Source organism: Populus nigra, chromosome 8 (genome assembly GCF_951802175.1).
Source record: "Populus nigra chromosome 8, ddPopNigr1.1, whole genome shotgun sequence".
In the NCBI taxonomy this organism is placed as follows: Eukaryota; Viridiplantae; Streptophyta; class Magnoliopsida; order Malpighiales; family Salicaceae; genus Populus; species Populus nigra.
Window position 1 is genome coordinate 3,491,108 of NC_084859.1, and position 21,625 is coordinate 3,512,732.

The window sequence follows — 21,625 nt, forward strand, 5'->3', positions numbered from 1 at the left end:
GTGCCATTCTCTGTACCCCTTCAATTCAATAGAATATGGGATGGAGAGCCAAACCCTAACAATGGAGTATAATGGCATGGAACGGAGGGCTTCAAGCTGTTTCTGTACAAGACAAGACATTAGTCTTACTTTTTTGCAGTGTTCTGAATTGCTGTAAACAAACAGGAGGAGGGATGATATCTGATGAAATCATACAGATGAAGTTGCCAAATCTGAGGACCTTTTTATTAATCAAACAAAATCTTTTAAGAGAAAAACTTTGCAATTTATACAAAGATTATTGGCACCTACAAAGTAAAGAACAGCTAAAATCAATAGACTCGAAATACAGGCTCTCTTCCACATCGTCCTCTAATCATTTCTACAGTGTTAGAGATGCAATTGCAAAGAGATTTTGTCCATAAAAAACAAGACAATGGAACACCACCGTTTTTCTGTCGTCTGCTTTGAGTTATTCACTCTTTCAAAGAACAGGTGCGCAGAGTGATTGCTGGTTGTACAACCCCGCAACCCCATTTGTGAACTGCTGTTTGTTTCTTCTCCGCTTTGTCACAACTATAAATCCTTCACCGTCACCGTGATTGTTTTTATTAGCATCTGGGGTTTTTGGCTGTTCACCGTCGCTGCTGGACTGAGTAACCAATTTTGTCTTCCCTTCATTTCCATAGAGGATTTTTATAATTGCACTGTCATTAGCTATTGCATCCGAAGAACTTTCTGAACTGTCAGACCTTTTACTGCCTAGAGTCTCGCTTCCACCATCAATATTATTCTGTACTGACTTCACAATGAAACTGAGCAATATCTGCCTTGCAAGTTCTGCCTTCTCGGTCTCAGAGGTGGTCCTTTTTGTAGAACAATCTTGAACTTCATTACCGGATTCCTTACCAAAGTCCTCCTCTTCCTCTCTTGCCTTGCTTGTCTCGAGCAAAGATTTCATCTCGGTTGAAATAGCAGAATCTCCATTTTCAGGATTTGTTTGCCAAGCTCTACTGGGAACAAACTCAGGTGCATGTGGGTTCATGCTTCTAGGTCGTGTTGCCAAATGAGTTCGGTATTTCAGCAAACCTTGTCTCATGTGGTAAGATTGAGCAGTTTTATAATACAGCGGAGATCTAGGCCCACGAGGAACTCTTGCAAGTGGAGGTGCCACTGGGACTACAAGCATTCCTTGACTAGCTGTCGCATCATATATGCTTGTTACAGAAACTGAGTTTAAAGGTTGAACCAGTGGGCACACTCCTGGATTGAATGGTTCAGCTGCAGCTGAAAGCTTACTTCCATTTTTCTCAATGAACTTTTCCTGATTAGAAGAAGAAATTTCCTCAACTTCAGGGCCAGATTTTTCGGGTTGAGTTTCACTTTCATGAGTTCCTTCTGCTTCATCAGGACCTGGTTTATTATCAATAACAGGGATATCATTGCTTTCCTCCTCCTTAAATGTCTCAGGTACAACGCCGCATATCTGAGTTTCAAGTTTTGCCCCGCTTGATTCTTCTACTATCTCCTGAGATGGCTTCAAAGCCATACCAGGGGGTGCCACAGCTACTTCTTTGTAAGAGAGCGATTTTGATGCCATAGCAGTGAGATTTGCCGGGGCAGAAAAAGGTTTGGAGCCAGTAGCTTTTGCATGCAGTTCAATTGATTGCTTCGCAGGTGACACCTCCATTGTAAGTGTCCTTGGAGTTTTTCTTTGTGCCGGGGAAATGATTTGACTCCTATAGCTTCTTTCTCTGTTACTCGAATATTCTGCAGTATTTATGTTTAGCTTTGCAAGAGCTGGTCGTCTACGGCCAGATTTCCTGCCAGCAGCTTTCCATGACCGTCCTTTTGGATTGGCTTCTAGCCATCCTTCATCTGAAGTTGTTTCTTCAACAACTTCCCCCGCAACTGTGGGCCTGTACTTGGTGATATCATCATTTTCCTCTGCTTCTTCATTATGAATCATATCCACCCCTTGTTCTTGAGTGTTGCCATCATCTGTCATAACCATTGCATTTCCCAAGCCATCTTTGACCATTACATCTTGATGGACTAGATAGGACTTATCACTAACCTGGAGTACCTGTGGATTTTAGATTAAAGGAAGATAGGGGTCATGTTCTCATAATATAGTAGATAAGTTAAATCAGATTTTGGAGAGCTGTCAGGTGTGGATGATACTTGTAATTCAGTAACATTCCAGAGGAACTTGAGATGTGACATTATGTTCAGAAGAAGCAGAAATATAACAATTTCAGGATTTCTCTGGCTTGTAAAACTATATGGAGAATGTTTACTATCTGAAAATGATGCAGATTAGAAAAATGTGTTTGTTTAAAACTTCTAATCAAACAACTTTGCATTATTAACTACCTTTGCACGACGCTGTTTCCTGAGTGCATCCCTTCCTCTAGAGTCTTGATCAGGACTAATGTAATCCAGGAGATCTGATACACTGCAGCAGAGAGTCACAGGCTTTGGTATCCCAACATATAAATGCAAATGAAGAAACAAGTAATGTGGAGAATACCATATCAATACCTAAGGTGACCTTTGCTTGCGATGGATGCATCTGGCTTTGGAGTTCCATTTCGTGCTGCTTCTTGCTGCTCTAGGGCTTTTGATTCAAAATATTCAAGCCATGCAGCAGCATCCTGCATTAAAAAACGCAGCACCTTGATGAGTTACAGACTTGCAGATATTAATGATGAGTTTCACAGATTGACAACAGAAAATTATATGCAACCAGCACTGACACAACAAAACAAAAAAAAAATTATGATTATGAACAAAGTTATCCAGATTCTAGACCCTTAAGATCTGGGCATGAATGCAGGAACTAGGCTGAACACTCCAAAATAATTGCAAAAATCCTAAAGATAGCTGAATCAAGGACTTCCAGGCATGCCCACACCGACCAATGGAAAACAAGTCTGTGTAAACAAATATCCTTCTACTTATTTATTTATTTTATTAGTATTGTTTATATATATTTTTACCATAAGGAAAGTCATGTAAATTAGATCACGACTACATATTTTCCATTACCTGAGTACGAAGATCCTCCGTTCCAAGTTTTGCCTGAAGTATCTTGAGTGTCGTTTGCTCATGTTGAACACTCAAGGAATATGCCTCCATCAGAGAAAGAGCAATGGCTATAGCATGGTAGCTTGCAGCTGTCTGTCAGGCCGAGAAAAGGAAGGTAAATAGAAGTGTTTATTCATTCTTATCCTTTTTCATAAGTAGATAAGTGCAAAATAAAAATGACAAGATTAGCATGCATGGTGTTATTTAGTGAGTGAAAAGAACCTGTATATGATCTGCCCCTAACAATCTTTGATTGCACTTCAGAGCTTCATGCAGGTATCTGAGAGCAACATGAACATTTCCCATACCCTCTTCCATCATAGCCACATTGATGTATGTTGCGGCGGTATTAGGGTGAGACAGACCACAAGCAAATTGAAGAAGGAATAAAGCCCGGTTCACATATCTGTTGAAATTTATCCAGTTCAATCAGAGACTCCAAGAAGTCCAACAACAGAACTACAGATTGTGCACATCACTTAATGAAATACATTTTGATCACACAGGTGAGGGGGCAGATTTCCATTAAAATTTTAAATTTACAGAAACTCTATTTTCATGGTAACAGTTAATTACATCAAACACGTGACGGGACAATTTCACCATAAATTTAGATTTGGCAAATCTCTGGTAGTTATGATATCGTTAATTTGGAATGACTATGTCAATAATGAAAGGTGAGCAAGTCAAAATGAGTTCTTAAGGTTATCACTTTGAACTTACTTCAAAGCTAACTCAACGTGTTGAAGACGATAATAAAACACAGAAAGATCACCATAGCTTTTCATTGTATCTGGATGATCAAGACCAAGTTCCCTCTCATTGATATCCAAAGCCTTTTGCTGGTATATAGTAGCCTAACAAATAAAAGCAACCAAAAAGTAGCTTTCTTTAGATTCATATAATATTTCAATAAGATACACAGAGATGCCAAAAAACTGTCTGATGTGGTTAAAGCTCACAATAATTTCATAGAAGTGAAAACATTTGAACTTTCTACTGAATTGCATGAATGCTTCAAAATTGAAGTACCAAACATGTTCATAAAAATCTAGCAAAACTCCAGCTGCTTCCGTGTTCAACTTCCCACCTTTTCAAATAACCATTCTATAGAAGTCGAGAATACCATTCGTGTGCAGTTCAACCAATTTGAAGCATCATTCTATTATATCTTTTTCAGTCACTCCTCTAATTATAGATATACCTTATCGTAAAGGAAACAAATCAAATCCCTAAAACCAAAGAAAATGCTAAAGAGAATATTAGTTACCTGATTAAAGTCTCCTGTGTGGTAGAGAACAACAGCTAGAAGACTGTAAGCACTGGCAGTAGTCCGATGATAGGGACCACATACAGCTATCATCTTTGCTAGAGCCTTGAATGGAAGCAGTACATATTTTGAGACGAAATGATGTCTAAATGAATAAAGGAATTCATATAGCATTAACATACAGATTCAATGGGATATTATTACCTTCGTTCCATAATTAACAGCATCCTCAAGCTTTCCTTTATCAAGAGCGACCTTTGACGACTCCAACAGAGTCCGTCCATCAGCTGAAGAGCATCCTACATTCTGTGAAGCATTGTGCATATATCAAATTTAGGTTGAAATTCTATGTGCTCAGAATTTTTGAGAGATTTATAACACAAATTCACACCTTACACACGGGAACTACACTGATAATGTGGCATTTCCTAAAGGGGTTTGAGCACTCCATGTCATAATCTCTTGGAACCAACTCCAATCCAACCTGGCAGGGGAATTTATTGTAAAAACCATGAGTGGGACACATGCAGCAGCCAACAGGAGTAAGAACAATCGGTACCTTATGGCAAAGTCCACGAAGAATTGAAAGCTTTCTCAAATGCTGAAATTCATCTTTCAGTGTCCAACCAAATCTCTGGGAAAGAAATGTTCGCAACCACTGCAATTTGAGAGCATGGTCATCCTTCATAGTTTGATCACTGCCTTCAACCCCGCAACTTCCAAGCAAGAAATTTAGGGATGAAGCTATGGCTGCAGACAAGTCTGATATATTGTTGATAGATGCAATAACCACTTTAAGTATGTGCTTGAAAGCTCGAGTAACCATCTCATGAACACAAAGTGATTGTATGTGAGGAAGCTTCTCTGCAAGTTCAACCTGATTGCAAGAAGTTTAGAATCAACAAAATCAAAACGACTTACTTAAGCATAAGACTGAAGAATTTTTCAAGGATATTACTGTGGCTTTTGCCCAAAACTTGCATCTACACAGAGAGAGAGAGAGAGAGAGAGAGAGAGAGAGAGAGAGAGATTTCTCACCACCCGTCCCAAAGAGCGCATCTGCAGTCCCCTAAAATGCATGAAGTCAGTCAGCGTGCGACCATCAACAGGCGAAAGTTCAAGGGAGCCAAAATCCGTTACCTAATAAAGTATATGATCTGGATTATAAACTGTTAAAACTCTAGTCAGCAAAGTAAGAAACTGCATAAATTAAATATTACCAGCTTAGGCAATGCAACTTCATCATAATATCTGTATGCTGTTTGAAGAAGCTCATCTGCTGACTGTTGCAAGAAAATACAGTTGGACCCAGAAATAACAATAAAGAAAACTTAGGTGATAATAAAGACAACATCAACAACAACAATGAAAATGACAAAACAAGTCAACCTTTAAATGAAGGCCAGTTCCAGATTCTTTCAGACGCAAGAAGGCTTCTTCAGAAACCAATCTCCTCAATTCACAACCAATGTTGGACTCATCATTGCTATGTTGTCCGGCATTAATTCCCATAGCTTGGCTGCACAGGCCAGATTCAATTTCTTCTCTATCATGTGTGGAAGTCACAGTAAGCTTCATATCCCTCTTCTTCAAAAATTTGAATTCCTTTCCAAGACCTTTCACAGCTTGTTCGTTCTCACTATTATCCTCAGGGCTTTTAGAATTGGTATCTTTTGAAGCTTCATGCTTTTGCAGATGTTGCAACCAACATGAGCCAAGTTCCCATCTAATAGACTTTTCTGAAGCAATTGGCTTCTCCTCTTGCTTGGTTAAACTCTCTTTAATTACTTTCCGAATAAGACATCTAGATGCTTCTAACTCTTCCAAAGTAGAGTGAGAAGACTGTCCTAGAGATGATTCAGCACTGCAACACTTGTGCAGCAGCACCCTTAAACTGCAAGAAGGTTTGGATAGCTTATCCCTTTAAGTCCATAGTGCATGATGAAAACATGTACATGAATCAAGAGTACTTGCTTTAAAAAATCTTGTACTCTCAGTATGCATTTAAATAATTTTAGATTTTAGTAAACGTAGAATTGACTCCTGAAATAAAGAAATAGCATGATTATCTTTTCTTTTAATGTCAACTTTCATAGTCTTTGAAAACAAGTTATTTTACTTGAAACTTATTTTTGTAATGTCTGACGAAAATTTTCAGATCTGATAAGGAAACCGAAGGATGGGACACTAAATAAATTTTTTTGACAAGTGAAGGACACATAATAGCCATTTGTTTCTTTCTTGATTGTCCTAGCAATTTACAGGGTCTAGTGCCATGTGCTAGAAGAAACTATATAAAAATTTTGGACAAGTGAAGGACACATAATAGCCATTTGTTTCTTTCTTGAATATCCTAGCAATTTACAGGGTCTAGTGCCATGTGCTAGAAGAATGGACACTTATATATCATGGAAATATTCACATATTAAAGGAAGAAAAGCTAACTCACTTTTGTAGTGTTATGTTTTCCTCATTCCTTAAGCAGGAGTTTAAAACATGCTCTTAAGAGATGTTTCAAGCTTTTGCTTTTATGTGTTTGCTTTGGTCATCAAATTAGGACTCGAAAGCAATCTGAGCATGCAGCTCTCCAATTGGATCCTGAGCAGCAAATATCATAAATCTAATTTGCTGTCCTTTCAACAGGGATCCTATGCGTGCACTTTTAAATATCTTTTACACGATAATCTACAGAAACAACACTAACACTTTGACTCTGAATACAAGCAACTCAAACAAGAGACTCATAACAGATAAGACCTGGGCTACCAGAATACGTTCCCATTAATTCCACAATTTCTGAGTATTAGCATGTGTATCCTATGTGCATCCAACAGGGCTCAATCTTCCAAACACTGATATTAGGTTGACTAGAGATCTAGCTTGTAGTTCAAACCTGTTAATATTAAGAGCATTAGCTCCTCCATCTGGTAGATCATCAATTTCAATAACTTGAGCATCAAACTTTTTCTTCTTCACATTGCCAACAACTTTCACTGTTGCAGTGTATCCACAAAGTCTTACAATGACAGTGCTCAATGAAGAGGTATCCTGCAGAAATTAAAGCTGTTGTTTTAGCAGTCTATATTCATGTACTTTTGAAATACAGAACAAATATAAACATATAACTTGCTTCTGCCATTCTAAATGAAGACATTAACCCAGTTGAGATGATCATTTGGTCATGCGCAACAAAGATTAATTGGCTGTACTAAAGGGGGGTCATGGAGTTTCAGTTTGGAAGCACTACAAGGAGGTGAAGCTAAAGAGGATGTCGATTCAGGAAGAAAACTTAATGCCACTTGGCATAATGTGACTGTGCAAAAATGCGGTAATGATGAACTTAGAATGGAAAGATGAGTCCTCATGCTGACAGTCGTGCAGCACAAATAGAAATGTGCAAGCAAGGAAGAGAGGAAGGGGAGGGGGAGATTGATAAGATCAGAAATGGAAGACAGCTTATTTCTAAGATGGAACCCAAAATTGTTATTGTCAGAGATGCTTTTCCATGGACACACATCCAATTTTGTAATAGCAGGTTGTCCTACAGAATGCATGTCAATGCGAGTAAATGAGGAATGATGGTGCTTTGAAGGGTGAAGAAGGAAACGAAGCTATACTTACATGAACAACTACACTCTCATCTGCGGTTACCCCTTTAAGCAAATTCCTTTGAGCAATTTCCTTAGCAGGGATACCAGATAAGTGATTGTCGTTGACTTTGACCACAGTCTTCAAGCTTGCATCTGCTGCATCACGTTCTACAACTATGGACAAGTCTCCTACACGATCTTCAAGCAAGAAAGAGCCTGAAATTGTATCTCTTGCTTGAAGATTGGAATCAATGACACCTTGTATTGCTCCAACAGCTTTAAAAATTGAAACATCAACAAATTGACTATGAAGCAAAAGGGCCTTCCGGTCTCGCACCACTCTCTCCTCCTCTGTCTTGCATGGTAGGCTAGCCAATATCGCGAAATCAGTGGCCCAAGGTCGAAGATCATATCCACCATATCTTCCTTGCCCCCCACCATTGCCACCCCAGCTCTCGTCTTCTACAGGAAGGGATGGAAAGTTTGATGGAGAGTCCGCAACAGATGGAGGAAGAAGCCATGTATTTGCGCGGAATCCGTAAGGAAGATTACCGAACTGGAAAGGAAGAAGCAAAAACATAAGATGTCACATATTTTTTGCCTTCAAAACAGTAATGATGTCTATGGCAAAAGTCTATATTATATTAAATGAGTATAAGAAGTTGACCTTATTATGCTCTACAAAAGCCTTCATAAGGGAATCATATGCCTGTAGTAACCACAGCAACACATCCATCAATTACAAACCGAAGGCAAATAGCAAGCCAATTGATTTCAAAACAAATGCAACAAAAGAGAATGGCTGGAACTTGGAAGAACGCAAACCAACATTGGCAAAAGCTCGGCTGAGATTTTGGAGAAGATCCACCACGGAATGGCTTTGGGAAAATTGCTTTCCCACTGCATAAAACCCTTTCACTGAAGCAACCACCTTTATTAGCTTTCCATTGCATATCTTAACCTGGAATATATCAATCACATCAATGCAGCTTCAGTTGCCATGACAAAGGATTGATAAGCCATAAGCTCATGAAAAGTTAAATTTCTATGCAAGTAATCTACATTTTTCGCACTCACGACATCTTTGGTATCATATAACGTAATGTAATGAGATGAGATGATTTATTATATTCATTTATTTAGTTGCAAAAAAATTAGTAATGAAGTGGAGTCTTTGATAATTATCTTATAGTGTGAATTTTAAAAGAATATTTTAGTCCCTAATTTATTTTTATTTACAAATTGGTCCGTATTTGAAAATTTTAGCCCATTGTAGATTCATCAATGTTATGCTTCTACCCTATAATTTAAAATTTTCTGCACTTTAAAAAAGTTTTAGCTTTGTCAGCCTTTACTATTAAATAACTAACAAAAATCTAACCTTTTTTCATATTTTTCATCACATTTCTTTCATTTTAATTCGCATATTACCTTGTAATATCATGCAAAAAAGCTTATTCCCTACTAAAAAACTAAATTCAAAAGGAAGATATTTAACGGCAGGGGTCATGTTGGAACGTTTTAGAAACTATAAGGATAACATTACAGAATTTCAAAACTTGAGGATAAAAGTGAAAATAAGGAAGACGATGAACCTGAAATTCAAAATAATCGCCCGGTCGTGACCTTTCCTCTCCATCCTTAACCTCACTGCATCGTCTCAAATCTGCAACATCATCAATAATATAAAATTAACAACTGATTAACACAAAAAAAAAGAGAGATAAAAAAGATAAGCCTAGGAAAATAAGCTAAAAATGCAATTAATTAATTACCGAGAATAGGAGGCGGGAGGTGAGAGAAGGAGAAGAAGTCATAGAACTCAGACAGCTTCGGCGTCGGGTGAATCGCCGCCATGTCCATACTCTCCGACATCGCCGCCGACACCAACGTCGTTTCGGATGCTGCATCGTCGTACAGAGGCGTTGCAGGAGTACTGGTCCGTGGAGACCTAGAACTATTAGACCGTTTGGATTGTGATATTGACTGTGAAGGTCGCCTGAATTTGTTGGAGAACCTGGTTGTGCAGGCTACGATGTCCAGCAGCCTCCGTACATGAGCTACGGCTTGCGACTCCTCTGTGTAGTCCTCTGCAATTACAAAAGCACAGTGGCAAGGTGTGTAAATTAACTCACAGTATCGGGTAATGTTTTAGTCATTTTCTTTTCTTTCACTCGCTGGACAAATTCAGATATAAAATTGTCAGATAATTATCTATTGTTTTTACTCAAATTAAACATTTTTAAGAATTCATTATCTAAATTCATGATGATATTCAAGTCTTTTTTGTTTCTGAGTAATTACTTTTTTTGTCTTCTAGTTAATTGTTCAGTTTTGTATGAGATTTGTCATTTGTCATTTTTTATTTTATTTCAATTACTTAATTGTTTTTTTCTAAAATTTTAAAAATTTATTGACTCAATTGGTTTAAATTACTTGCATTTTTTTTTTAATAATTGGAGAGCACTAGTTACACTAATAAATTATAATTTCTATACAAATTATTTTAGTTGCAAAACCATAACATGTGAAATTCTTGGTTTTTAAAAAAAATTAAAAAAGGAAAAAGGAAAATGGGAAGCATGTAACAACTTCTTCTTTTTTTGTCGTTGCCCTAATCTGTAATCTTGCTATCTTTTATGGAAAACTATAGTTTATTCCCTGTATATTCATTGATATTCTGATTTTTTTTTATTAATATGGTGTTCGAAGTAAAAAAATCTCGATTAATACCACATATCACAGATTCTAAAATTAATAATCATTATATTAGCAATTATAAATTTAAATTTGAAATCATTAAAAAAACAAACCCTTTAATCTTGAATTCTTACCACTAAATTAAATTATCTATGATATGATTTCAATTTTTATTTTTTGATTTTCTTAATACCAAATCTAATATTTGCAAAATTTCAATATAATTCTTTTTTAAGATTTAAATATAGAAAGACAAAGTGAATCTATAGGATGAAAATATAATTTTCTCTACTTTCTTTTTTAAAATTAATCATGAATCGGTAAACATGGGATTCAAACACAAAACCTCTATTTTCTCCTTATTTTGCAACAATCATTGAGCAAATGGAAATGATTTATATATTCTTAATTTGGAAAAACAAATTAAGCTAAATTCATCCGTGCATATAAAGTAAATAAAAATCATTAGAAGCTAACCGAAATTAAAGATATCTATTGAGATTTTGCAGCTTGCGTGTGTCTATATACACACACGCGCGCGTGATTATAGTTATTTTTAAAAATATTTTAATTTAAAAATATATAAAATAATATTTTTTTATTTTTTAAAAGTTATTTTTAACATGTAACCTGAAAATATCAAAAAAATTACTAATCTAGAGTAAAGAAAAAAAATTAAAAATTTTTTTTAAAATATTTTTAAAATAGTAAAACAAATCTTAAATTAATCTTTGTGTCCAAAAATTTTAAAAAAAAATTAAAAATGAAAACTTGAAGTTGATTATGTAACTAAGTCGTAAATTGACATGATAAATTATGTTTAAAAAAATAAAATTAAGTTTGTTTTTATATTTCAAAAATATTTTAAAAAAAATTAAATGTATTCAAATTAGTTTTTTTTTTTTTAATTTATTTTAATATAAGAATAACTTTTTAAAATTAAAAAATATTATTTTAATTTATTTTTAAATAAAAAATTATTTTAAAAATCAATCATCACTCTATTACACTCTTAAATCAAACCTACTCGGATTTAACACTTATGATCTAAAGATTATAAAGCATCAAAAGACCTTGAAGACAAGCATCCTCGCTAGTTGCTGGTATCACAGCAAGATCGTTTTCCCTTGAGTTTAATTACGGTTTACGACATGAGATTTTGTCAAGATCATGGACCCACCTCACGTGACAAGAGCTCAGTGCATGTCCCTACATTTCCTGCAACTTCTATGGTGACCTCTCCCTTGGGAGTCTCCAATGAGAGCTGAGAACTGTCTTTTTGTGTCGAAATTATTTTAATACAGTTTTTTGGGATGGGATGGAGAATACGACAATTAGAGCTCAGTGTTCCTTGCTCTTTTGGATGTATTTATTAAAAAAAAAAAAGTTGAAAATTCCTCTAAATTTTAATTTGTTTCGAAAAGAAAAAACAGAGAGAGAGAGAGGGAGAGGGAGGTGTTGTTTGGCAAGGAGCTTCACCTACCTTCGATGATTTTCAGCAGGCAGGGCTTCAAGGAGATGATTTCTACTCTGTCATGCAACCCATGCCCTTTCACCTAAAAAAAACAAAAAAAAAAAGGTTAAAAATAATATTACTAATAACTCTCTACACATGCTTTACAGAGGATAGAAATGGTAGAACAGAACACCTCGTGAGATAAAGAATAGTTTGTGAGATGACATGTTTCCACATTTGCAGCCAATAACTTCTTCACATCAAGTATCCTATCAGTGGAGATGCCCTTCAAGAGGAGCCCAGATAATCAATTTAGAGGGCTTAAAATATTCAAGAAATTAAATGATTAAAAAAACCAGGAGTAGTGGCACCACCTTGAGCACAACTTGCGATTCATATGGGGTGATTACGGTGACATCAACAACACTAGGAACAGCTGCAAATCAAGTTAATTTATAATAATAACATATATCAATGTCGGAATAATTAATTAAAAAAGAAAGAAAAAAACAGGTAGTATAATCACATTTCTCCTCCTTCCTTTTCCTCTCTGCTCTAGCTTTGTTTGATTTCCCCCTCCCTGACCTTGGCGCCATTGTTTCTCTTCTTCCTCTTCAACCAGAGGTGCGTGTTGTGCACTGGAAATAGGAGGAAAAAGATGAAGAAAAAACCTCTGTATGTGTAGGCAGCACACAATTTCAGATACCCTTTTTTTTTCCCAGAAAACAATGAACCTGATGGAGGTGTTGTTATCAGTGCTAAAGAAAACCCAAGAAAGGAAGCGTGTAGAGGAGAGGGAGAGAGAGCAAACTAGCTATATAAATTAAGAATATCCATTGATGACGAGTGAGGGGAGAGCAGGGAAAATCTGGTGAGATTAGGTAGCTTTTCAATGAAAAGAAAGGATAGGATAAGTGTTTTTGTTGGATTTTCCCTTTTGGAGATATGGAAGAAATCCTGACCTCTCCTTCCTGCTTAAACCTCTCTCTCTCTCTCTCTCTCTCTCTCTCTCTCTCGCTCTCTCTCTCTCTCTCTCTCTCTCTCTCTCTCTCTCTCTCTCTCTGTCTGTCTCCCCGTGGCTAGAGAGCGCGTTATTAAGGCCAGGAGAAACCCATGCACCAAGAGGGAAATAAATAAATAATAAATAATAAATCGGTGGGGGTCCAAATGAATCTGGCCGTTGTTTGTTGCCACGTGGCATGCTGCCGATCTGTTTTGTTTTATCAGATGTTGGGGCTCGCCTTCGGTTTTGCCTACAAGTTTGTGTCGTGTGATGGAGGACACGGCAGCGAGTGCTCGAGTGGCATGTGCTGTGAAGGAGATCCCATTGTGCCCGGAGAGAATTGGTTCTGCGAATAAGTTAATTATTGGTAAAAGGGTTCTGAGAATTTGTTCACGTTAAAAAAAAATTATAATTGAAAACATTATTGATAAACCTCAATTAATCAACTAAATTTATGACTTGAATTATAATAACATGTTAACAACATGAAAAAAAAAACCCATAAAAAATTATAATTTCAAATTCTCAATTAATTCAACGTTAAATAATAAAATAGAAAACAAAAATATCGAATTAAAATAAAAAAATAAAAGATTAAATTAACTCGAGTTAACCTATCAAATCTATAATTTAGATTATGCACTCGACACGATCTAATAACTTTTTATTTTGGAATTATGTTTTATTCAATTATACACCAATTAGATGCATGAGATTTTTTATATATACAAATAACAAAAAGGGGATTTTCAAAAAAAAAAACATGGGTAGCTCATAGGACTAAAAAAAATCCTATTTTAAAAAAAAACATTTGATAAAGAAGATTTTTTTACTACACCAAATAAAAAAACAGACTTTAAAATATTAAAAAAGAATTAAATAATATTTTTTAAGTTTAAGGGATTGAAAATACTATATTTATAAAACTCGTATTAGTATGACAGGTTGACCTCGTAATCCGGTTGATCCAGGGCCTAGATCAAGTTACGTTTAAAAAAAAAATAAAGGGAGTAATTGACATGGCATGACCCATTCAAAAGCCAAGGTTGATCTAGTTAAAGCCTAGTCTAAAACCTGTTGACTTTTAAAAAACACAAAACGATGTCATTTTGATCTTTTATTAAAAAAAAATGGAATTTTTCTCTTAGTTAACCCGCCTAGCTCATTGCTCATCCTGAGTCCTTGCCCTAAGTTAGGATTAATAACTATGAAGAACACATAAAAAAAAAAATATCAGGCCAGGCATAGGGGCCTACCCATATAAAGAGGCTTTTGTTCTCAAATAATAGAGGATAGATGATGCATCATGCATCATGCACCTTTATTTTTATTTTTATTTTTGAAAAGACAACACAGACTATGTACAATCTGCATAGAAGGACGATGTGTTGTCTATATATGCAAATGATATGTTGTTAGCTCACGTAGACAACGCATTTTTAGAGCTTATAGATGACATGTCATCTATAAGCTAAGAATCTGGTGATTGAAGAGTCGTCAAAAAATCAGGGTAGTGGGTTTCAACCAAAAAAAAATTCAATCCTTGTTTGACTCAATAACACCTAAAAATAATATAAAAACCTAGATAAACTTGTTTATGTCTTCAAACAACCCAAAACTCAATCCAAAACAAAAAATCAACCTGAAACCCAAAAACTTTTCGACGTTAGATCTACTCATTCAAGTAATGTTAAGGTGAAATAACACCCAAGTTAAACTTCATTCATTGAATGAAACTCGTTGACATAATGATCGATCTTTTATGTGTCTGGAATCGGTGTTAACAATGACTTTCTCTCTCTACTATCAAATTTAGTGATCCTCTCTCTCTCCTCCCTCTAACTAGGGTAATGCAAACTTGGAGGGTAGGAACCCTAGAACCCATGATCAAGATTAAAAAAAACCTAAAAAAGGTAAAATCATATTCATATAAACCCAACCCAATTATTACTTTACCGAAAAATCAAGGTATAAGGATGAACACTACAAATATAGTTAATATTTGACAAGTTCTGAACATTTCAATGAAAAACTAAGAATATAAGTAACCTTGCTCATACAATATTATTATTCTGAAAAAAAAAATCCAAGCTAAATCATTTAACCCTTTAAATAGAGTATTTAAGTTTATAAAATAACCAAACCCTGATGGACTAATAAGGTGACAGACCTAATTAAAAATAACTCAAAGTTATAAATAACAAAACCCCAAAACTAAGTAAAATGACATGTTGCGATATATTTTCTTTGGAGAGAAAGAAGTTGTTAAACTTTCCTTGTAGAAAACTTAGATTATCAACTTAATACAATACTTGTAAAATTAAATTATTACCAACCTTTTGTGACCTTAAACAATTAGGAAAACTTTGCAAGTTAAACTCCCTAATTGTTTACTCTAATGTCTTTGGAAAAAAATGATAGTATTGTCGACTTTGATTTGCTATAAAATAAGGAATTCATATGAAGTAATTAATTCCAAACTGCCAATTAAGAAGCCTTGAAAAGTTAGGATTTCTTGCCAAATAAAGAAACCATTTGCTGTCAAAAATATTTTTCATATAAAATAAGGAGGTTGCCTTTTAAGAATTCTACAAACCATAAAGAAACTAACGTTATCGCCTCCCGCTTTGCTACCAAGCTTTGTCGCATGTTTAAGTTTAATAAAGACCTCATTCCTTTGTATGGATCATATTAATTAAAGTTTTTTCATCCTTTGTTAAAGTTTTGAAACTTAACTTGACCCAAATATTTTGAATTATCTCATTGAAGGTCGTTTTAATCTTCTTGGTTTTTGACCTTATAATTGACCCAATCTGAACTTCTAATGGATCTTTTGATGATGTTTATCGATTCTCATCATTTTCCCTCTCCTCAAAATGATTCGATCTCAAATCATTACCTACATTGAATAGAAAAGGATCAGAAATATTAAAAGTAGCATTAACACCATTCTCTCATAAAAGATCCACTTTATATGCATTATTGTTATTTCATTCAAGAACTTGGAATGAATCATCTCAATTCAAGTTGCAACTTAAATATCCCATTGGCTAGAAATCTTTCATTTCTCATACGCACCAAAACTCAATCACCTGGTTAAAAAGGAACACACATACGACCTTTGTTAGTTTTAGATGCATATTATTTATTTTTTTTCTATGTGTTGTCAAACACTCTCGTGGAGTGTCTTTATCTTATCATATATGTTTTCTTATTGTCATCAAAACTAATCATTTCATCAACAAGTAAAGGAATCAAATCCAAAGAGATTAGTGGATTAAAATCATAAACAATTGCAAATGGTGAATGATCTATAGTAAAATGCACACTCTTATTATATGTAAATTCAATAAATGACAAATAATCCTTCTAATTTTTCAGATTCTTTTAAATTATAGTACACAATAAAGCAATTAAAGTAATATTTACTATTTCTATTTGACCATTCATTTATAGATGGCAAATAATTGATAACAAAAATTTAGTTTTAAATTTTTCTCACAAAACCTTCTAAAAGTAGTTAAGAAACTTGACATCACAATAAAAAATAATACTCCTAGGAATCTTATAAAGTTGTACCATCTTTCTAGAGAATAAATTAGCAATGTTGATTGTATCATCAGTTTTATGACATGATATAAAATGTTTCATTATTGAAAAACCTATCTATAACCATAAAAATAAAATTTATACCATTTATTTACCCAGGTAAACCTAAAACAAAATCCATGAAAATATTGACTCAAGATTTCTTGGGTACATGTAAATGAGTACTGGACAACACTTCTTTTTTAGGCCAATAAAAGTGTTCATGCAAAACCTATAAAGTCTTCCTAACACCAAAGTGTTCATTAAACCACCCATATGAGCTTCATGTATGAGTAATTCATGTATAAAATTATCGGGCACATAAAGTTTATTTTTTCTAAATAAATAATCATCAAGTCTATCCATGAGTTGACTTATCACAAGCATTATACATGTTACCAAAATCATTATCATTGGTATACAAATATTTTATATACTCAAATCCTAATAATTTTGCATTTAAAGTAGAAAGAAGATCATACCTCCCAGATAATGCATCATCAACTACCTTATCTTTATTTTGCTTATACTTGATAATATATGTTACATGATTTGAAGTTTATGTTATTAAGATTGATTCATGATTGATTTTGGGTGTGTTGTTAGAAATAATGATTTATTAATTGATTTATTTAATTGATTTGTTATGGGTTAAGAAATTTGTTTAAAATTTTCTAAAAAATCTGGACAGAATGGTCTTGAAGTTGAAGATGATGGAATTGTATTTTGATCCTTGATTTATAAAAATTATAGTTTAGATGATGGAATTTTATTTTGATCCTTGATTTATAAAAATTATAGTTTAGTCCCTAAACTTTGAAAAATTAGAATTTGACCCCTAAAATGTATTTTGGAATTCTGGGCAGTATTCTTGTGAGGTCAAGGATAATGAATCTTATTTTGATAATTTATTTGGAATATTTCAATTTGGTCCCCTAATTTTGGGAATTTACAATTTAGTCCCTGAACTTTAAAACAATTATAGTTCGGTCCCTGGTATGTTTCTGGACAGAATTGAGGGTGGTTTATGGGTGAAATTTCAGTATGGTTATGTATTTACAATTTGGTTCTCCAATTTTTGTAAAATTACATTTTGGTCCTTGCTTTTGGAAAATTATCGTTTTAGTCCCAACATTTAGGAGACTGTACCTTTTCCTTTATGCATTGGAGTCTTTTATTTGTGTTATTTTGTTAGTATATTTTGTATATTTATTGTAGGTTCTCTTAACGATCCTCAATAAGATTTTCAAGTCTTTTATCTAATATTACTTTTAGTTCTATATTTTTCGAGTTAGCGGAATAATCTTTATATGCATGTAATATAAATAAATATGTATGTTGATTATATGATGAGTATGACCAGTTAATTTCTTAAATATTTATATATGTTGCTCTTTTTTTCCGAGTACTCATCTATTCTTGAATTTGCATTCGCATTCTGTTGAACTAAATTTTATTCGATATGATATACATTGCTTTGATAATTATATGAATATCTATTTTGTCTTGATATAGAACTTGTCAATAACTTTGTGCTAACGGAGAGTGGTTAGCTTATGTGCATATAATATTATGTATATCTAGTTGGTGAGAAAGACACCAATTTGTGGCAACCGATCCTCTTATAGTGATCACCTTCAGGTGTCATCTGGTCACCTTCGAGTGTCATCTGGTCACCTTCGAGTGTCATCTGATCTCTAACATGTACTTCACTGCTTTATGATAATATACTTAGTATGTATATGGATATCAAGATAAATCAACTTGCAAACTATTAATATCTAAAATGTATATTAAATGTTATTTTCTCACTAAATTAGTTGAACTCACCCCTCATTTTTAATATTATTTTAGATTCTTAGTTTCTGTTAGCAAGTGGACTTTGTTAAGTGTTCTTGCTTTTTCAGTTTTGATCGATATACCTTGCTTGTTTGGAAGACTTTCTTTTTAGTTTTAATTTGATGTCTTAAACGCTCTACTATTACCTTGTTTTAATTAAATTTGAATTTTGATAATTTAATGAGTATGATGGATTATTGTTTTTGTTTTAATTACTGATGAGAAGTTTTTAATTATCATTTAATTTCATTAGTTTTGAATAATATAATATTTTGAAAGATCATGAAATGCTGTAATTTTTTAAATAACTTGTTCTTTTGATATATTCATTCTGAGACTTAGCGTAGTTGTGGTATCCTATTGGCATCGCTTTTACATTGTCAATCATAGACTCGGGATTCGGGTTGTGACAATTATTATTGTTAATATCATCATCACCACCACCACCACCATGCCACTATTACTGTCATAATAAACTATTAATATTACCACTATTATTAACATTATTATCACTATTAGTAACATTATTACTCCTACTCCTACTCCTGACATTATTATCACTATTAGTAACATTATTATTCTTACTCCTACTCCTACTATTATTATTAAAATCACAATAATTAAAATTATTAGTATTATTACTACCACTATTGTTGTTGTTGTTGAAATAACAAAAATCACGAACTTGATTTGAATGATAAATTAAAAACCATAAGAAACTTTAGGAAAAAGGAAACAAATAAAAAATCAAAAGAAGAAGGACTATAATAAAATTAATTTTATTACTATTATTGAAAAAAATCATAAACTTGATTTTAAGGATAAAATTTTTAAAAATCAATGTTTATATATAATAAAATAAAGCTAGGATTACATGCATTAATAAAGATGTGTAGGATCACAAGTTAATTTTTAAAATAGTAGAAAAATAAAACAATATTGTAAATATGTTTCACTCTAATATGATTTTTTTAATCAATAAAAATAAAAGATGTTTTTAAGCAATAAAGAAATGAATCTTAAAATGTATAAACCAATAAACTGATAAAAAGATGTTAATGGCAATGAAATTTAAAAATTTAAAAATAATTATTTCCATAAAATTAAAAAATAAATAAGTATATATTTAAGACCAATTTTTCCTTTTGATGCATATATATATCTTGGAAAGCAGACGATGACATTAAAGCTCGGAAGCCAATACCTTATATACATGAAAAGCAGACGATGGTTACAAAGGAATGTTCAAAGGTATTGAAATTCAGATCTCAAAAATATGAAATCTCCAATTCTTTTACTGCTAAGAGTCCAAGAGATCCCTTCCGTTGCCAAAAATCAATTTACATCCCAATAAAAAGGATATATATGGGTTGTTTATTCTTATGCTTTTTTTTTAATCATTATTTCCACAATCTTTCTAAGGAGGGAAATTGAGGAATTTATAGTTATTTGGTTGATTAGTAATAATGAAAACAAATAAGAATAAAATGATGTTAGTAAACCAATTCTTTTGATAACTAAGAATTTTGAGAAGTTTTTTTAATAGAAAAGATAAATATTGATAATAAAAAAAACAATTTTTAATATATATATATATATATATATATATATATATATATTTCAATAGGTTGTGTTGTTCCCAAGTCCCATCAATGTAACCCAAATATATACAGTAATTAGATTTGGCATGGTTTAAGATTTGGATTATAGATTGAGCAGGTTGGTATGGTCAATCCAGGTCAATTAAGACAATATTTTTTCAATTTTTTTATTTTAAAAATGTTAAAATGATGTTATTTTACAAAAAACCAAAAAACAAAATAAAAATCAAACAAGATTTTGACCGGGTTATGGGTTGGCTCATAAGGTCGACCGGGTTAAACCAAATCAAATCCAAGTTGATTTCTCTTTGACATCAGCATGGGCCAAATAAAGAGTTAGTTGGTATCTGAATTCACCCAATGAACCATATTGGAGCTGCGTTTGTTTTCCGGAAAGTGATTTTTAAAAAATCACTTTCCAAACTTTTCTGTGTATGTTTGACATTAAGAAAGTTGATCAACGGAAAACACTTTCCGGTCAATAAAAAATTTAGCTTGGTTTCCAGGAAAGTGTTTTCCTTTTATTTTTAGGTGGAAAACACTTTCCGGAAGTTGTGAAAAATTTAGAAATGTCATATTATTTGCTAATTATATTAAATTTAGTCCTCAAACTTTTGATTGCTATATATATATTTCATCCCTTAAAATTTAATTTTTATATTAACTTTGGTTCTCATTTTTATAATTGTTATTTGCTTTTCCCTTATCATTTTTTAAATGAATTTTTTTATCTATCAAATTTGGTCCTTATTCTTTTGACTATTATTTATTTTATTTGAAATAATTTATAAAATATTAATTATTATTATTTTAATTCCTTCATCTTTCAATTTTTTTATTTTTTAGATTTATTATTATAGATTATTTTGATTATTATTTATTTTATTTGAGAAAATTTATGAAATTATATTTTTTTCAATTTCATTCTCATTCAACTTTTTAATTTGTCAGATTTGTTTCTCATTATTTTAATAAATTTGACAAAAAATAAAACATTAATAAGTTATTTTTCAATTCATTTTACATGACATAATCAAACACTGAAAATTATTTTCCAACTTATTTTTCTTTGCACTACCAAATATTAAAAAATAATTTACTTTTTAAAAATTTATTTTTTTAAAAAATATATTTTTCAGCAAACAAACGGTCGTAATAATTGTGAACCAATATGCTATTTATGTCGTTAGTTTTCTTCTAACCGTCCTATTTTGCTAACTTCTTCTTTTGACATGTTTTACTTAAAACAAAAACTATGGAATTAAAGGCTTCCGATTTAGGTGGACCAATAACTCATCTATGGGTGTTTTTGTTAAAATTTAAGTTTTGTTTTTATTTTAAATTATTTTTTTATGTTGTTGTATTATTTTTTAATATATTGATGTTAAAAATTATTTTTTAAAAAATAAAATAATATTTTAATATATTTTAAAATTAAAAAAACTACCGTATTCTGTTTCTTGGGAAAAAAAAAATTCAAACTTCCTAGCCTGATGTGGATGGTAGCAT

The 21,625-nt window shown here is 32.8% G+C and overlaps 1 protein-coding gene across 1 annotated transcript; it reads right to left on the reverse strand.

Moving 5' to 3' along the window:
* Nucleotides 1-203: 203 nt before the first annotated feature.
* LOC133702086 (protein REDUCED CHLOROPLAST COVERAGE 3) lies at nt 204-13,111 on the reverse strand. Its single transcript, XM_062126284.1, has 23 exons — nt 12,612-13,111; nt 12,460-12,521; nt 12,279-12,371; nt 12,113-12,185; nt 9,705-10,019; nt 9,525-9,595; nt 8,759-8,890; nt 8,597-8,638; nt 7,961-8,485; nt 7,233-7,387; nt 5,729-6,233; nt 5,560-5,622; nt 5,378-5,479; nt 4,899-5,216; nt 4,731-4,823; nt 4,544-4,645; nt 4,340-4,444; nt 3,793-3,926; nt 3,292-3,475; nt 3,031-3,162; nt 2,524-2,636; nt 2,356-2,437; nt 204-2,065 (listed from the first exon to the last, which is right to left on the reverse strand). The coding sequence occupies exons 1-23, from the start codon at nt 12,679-12,681 to the stop codon at nt 464-466; spliced, it is 5,073 nt and encodes a 1,690-aa protein (XP_061982268.1). The 5' UTR covers nt 12,682-13,111; the 3' UTR covers nt 204-463.
* Between the last annotated feature and the right edge of the window lie 8,514 nt (nt 13,112-21,625).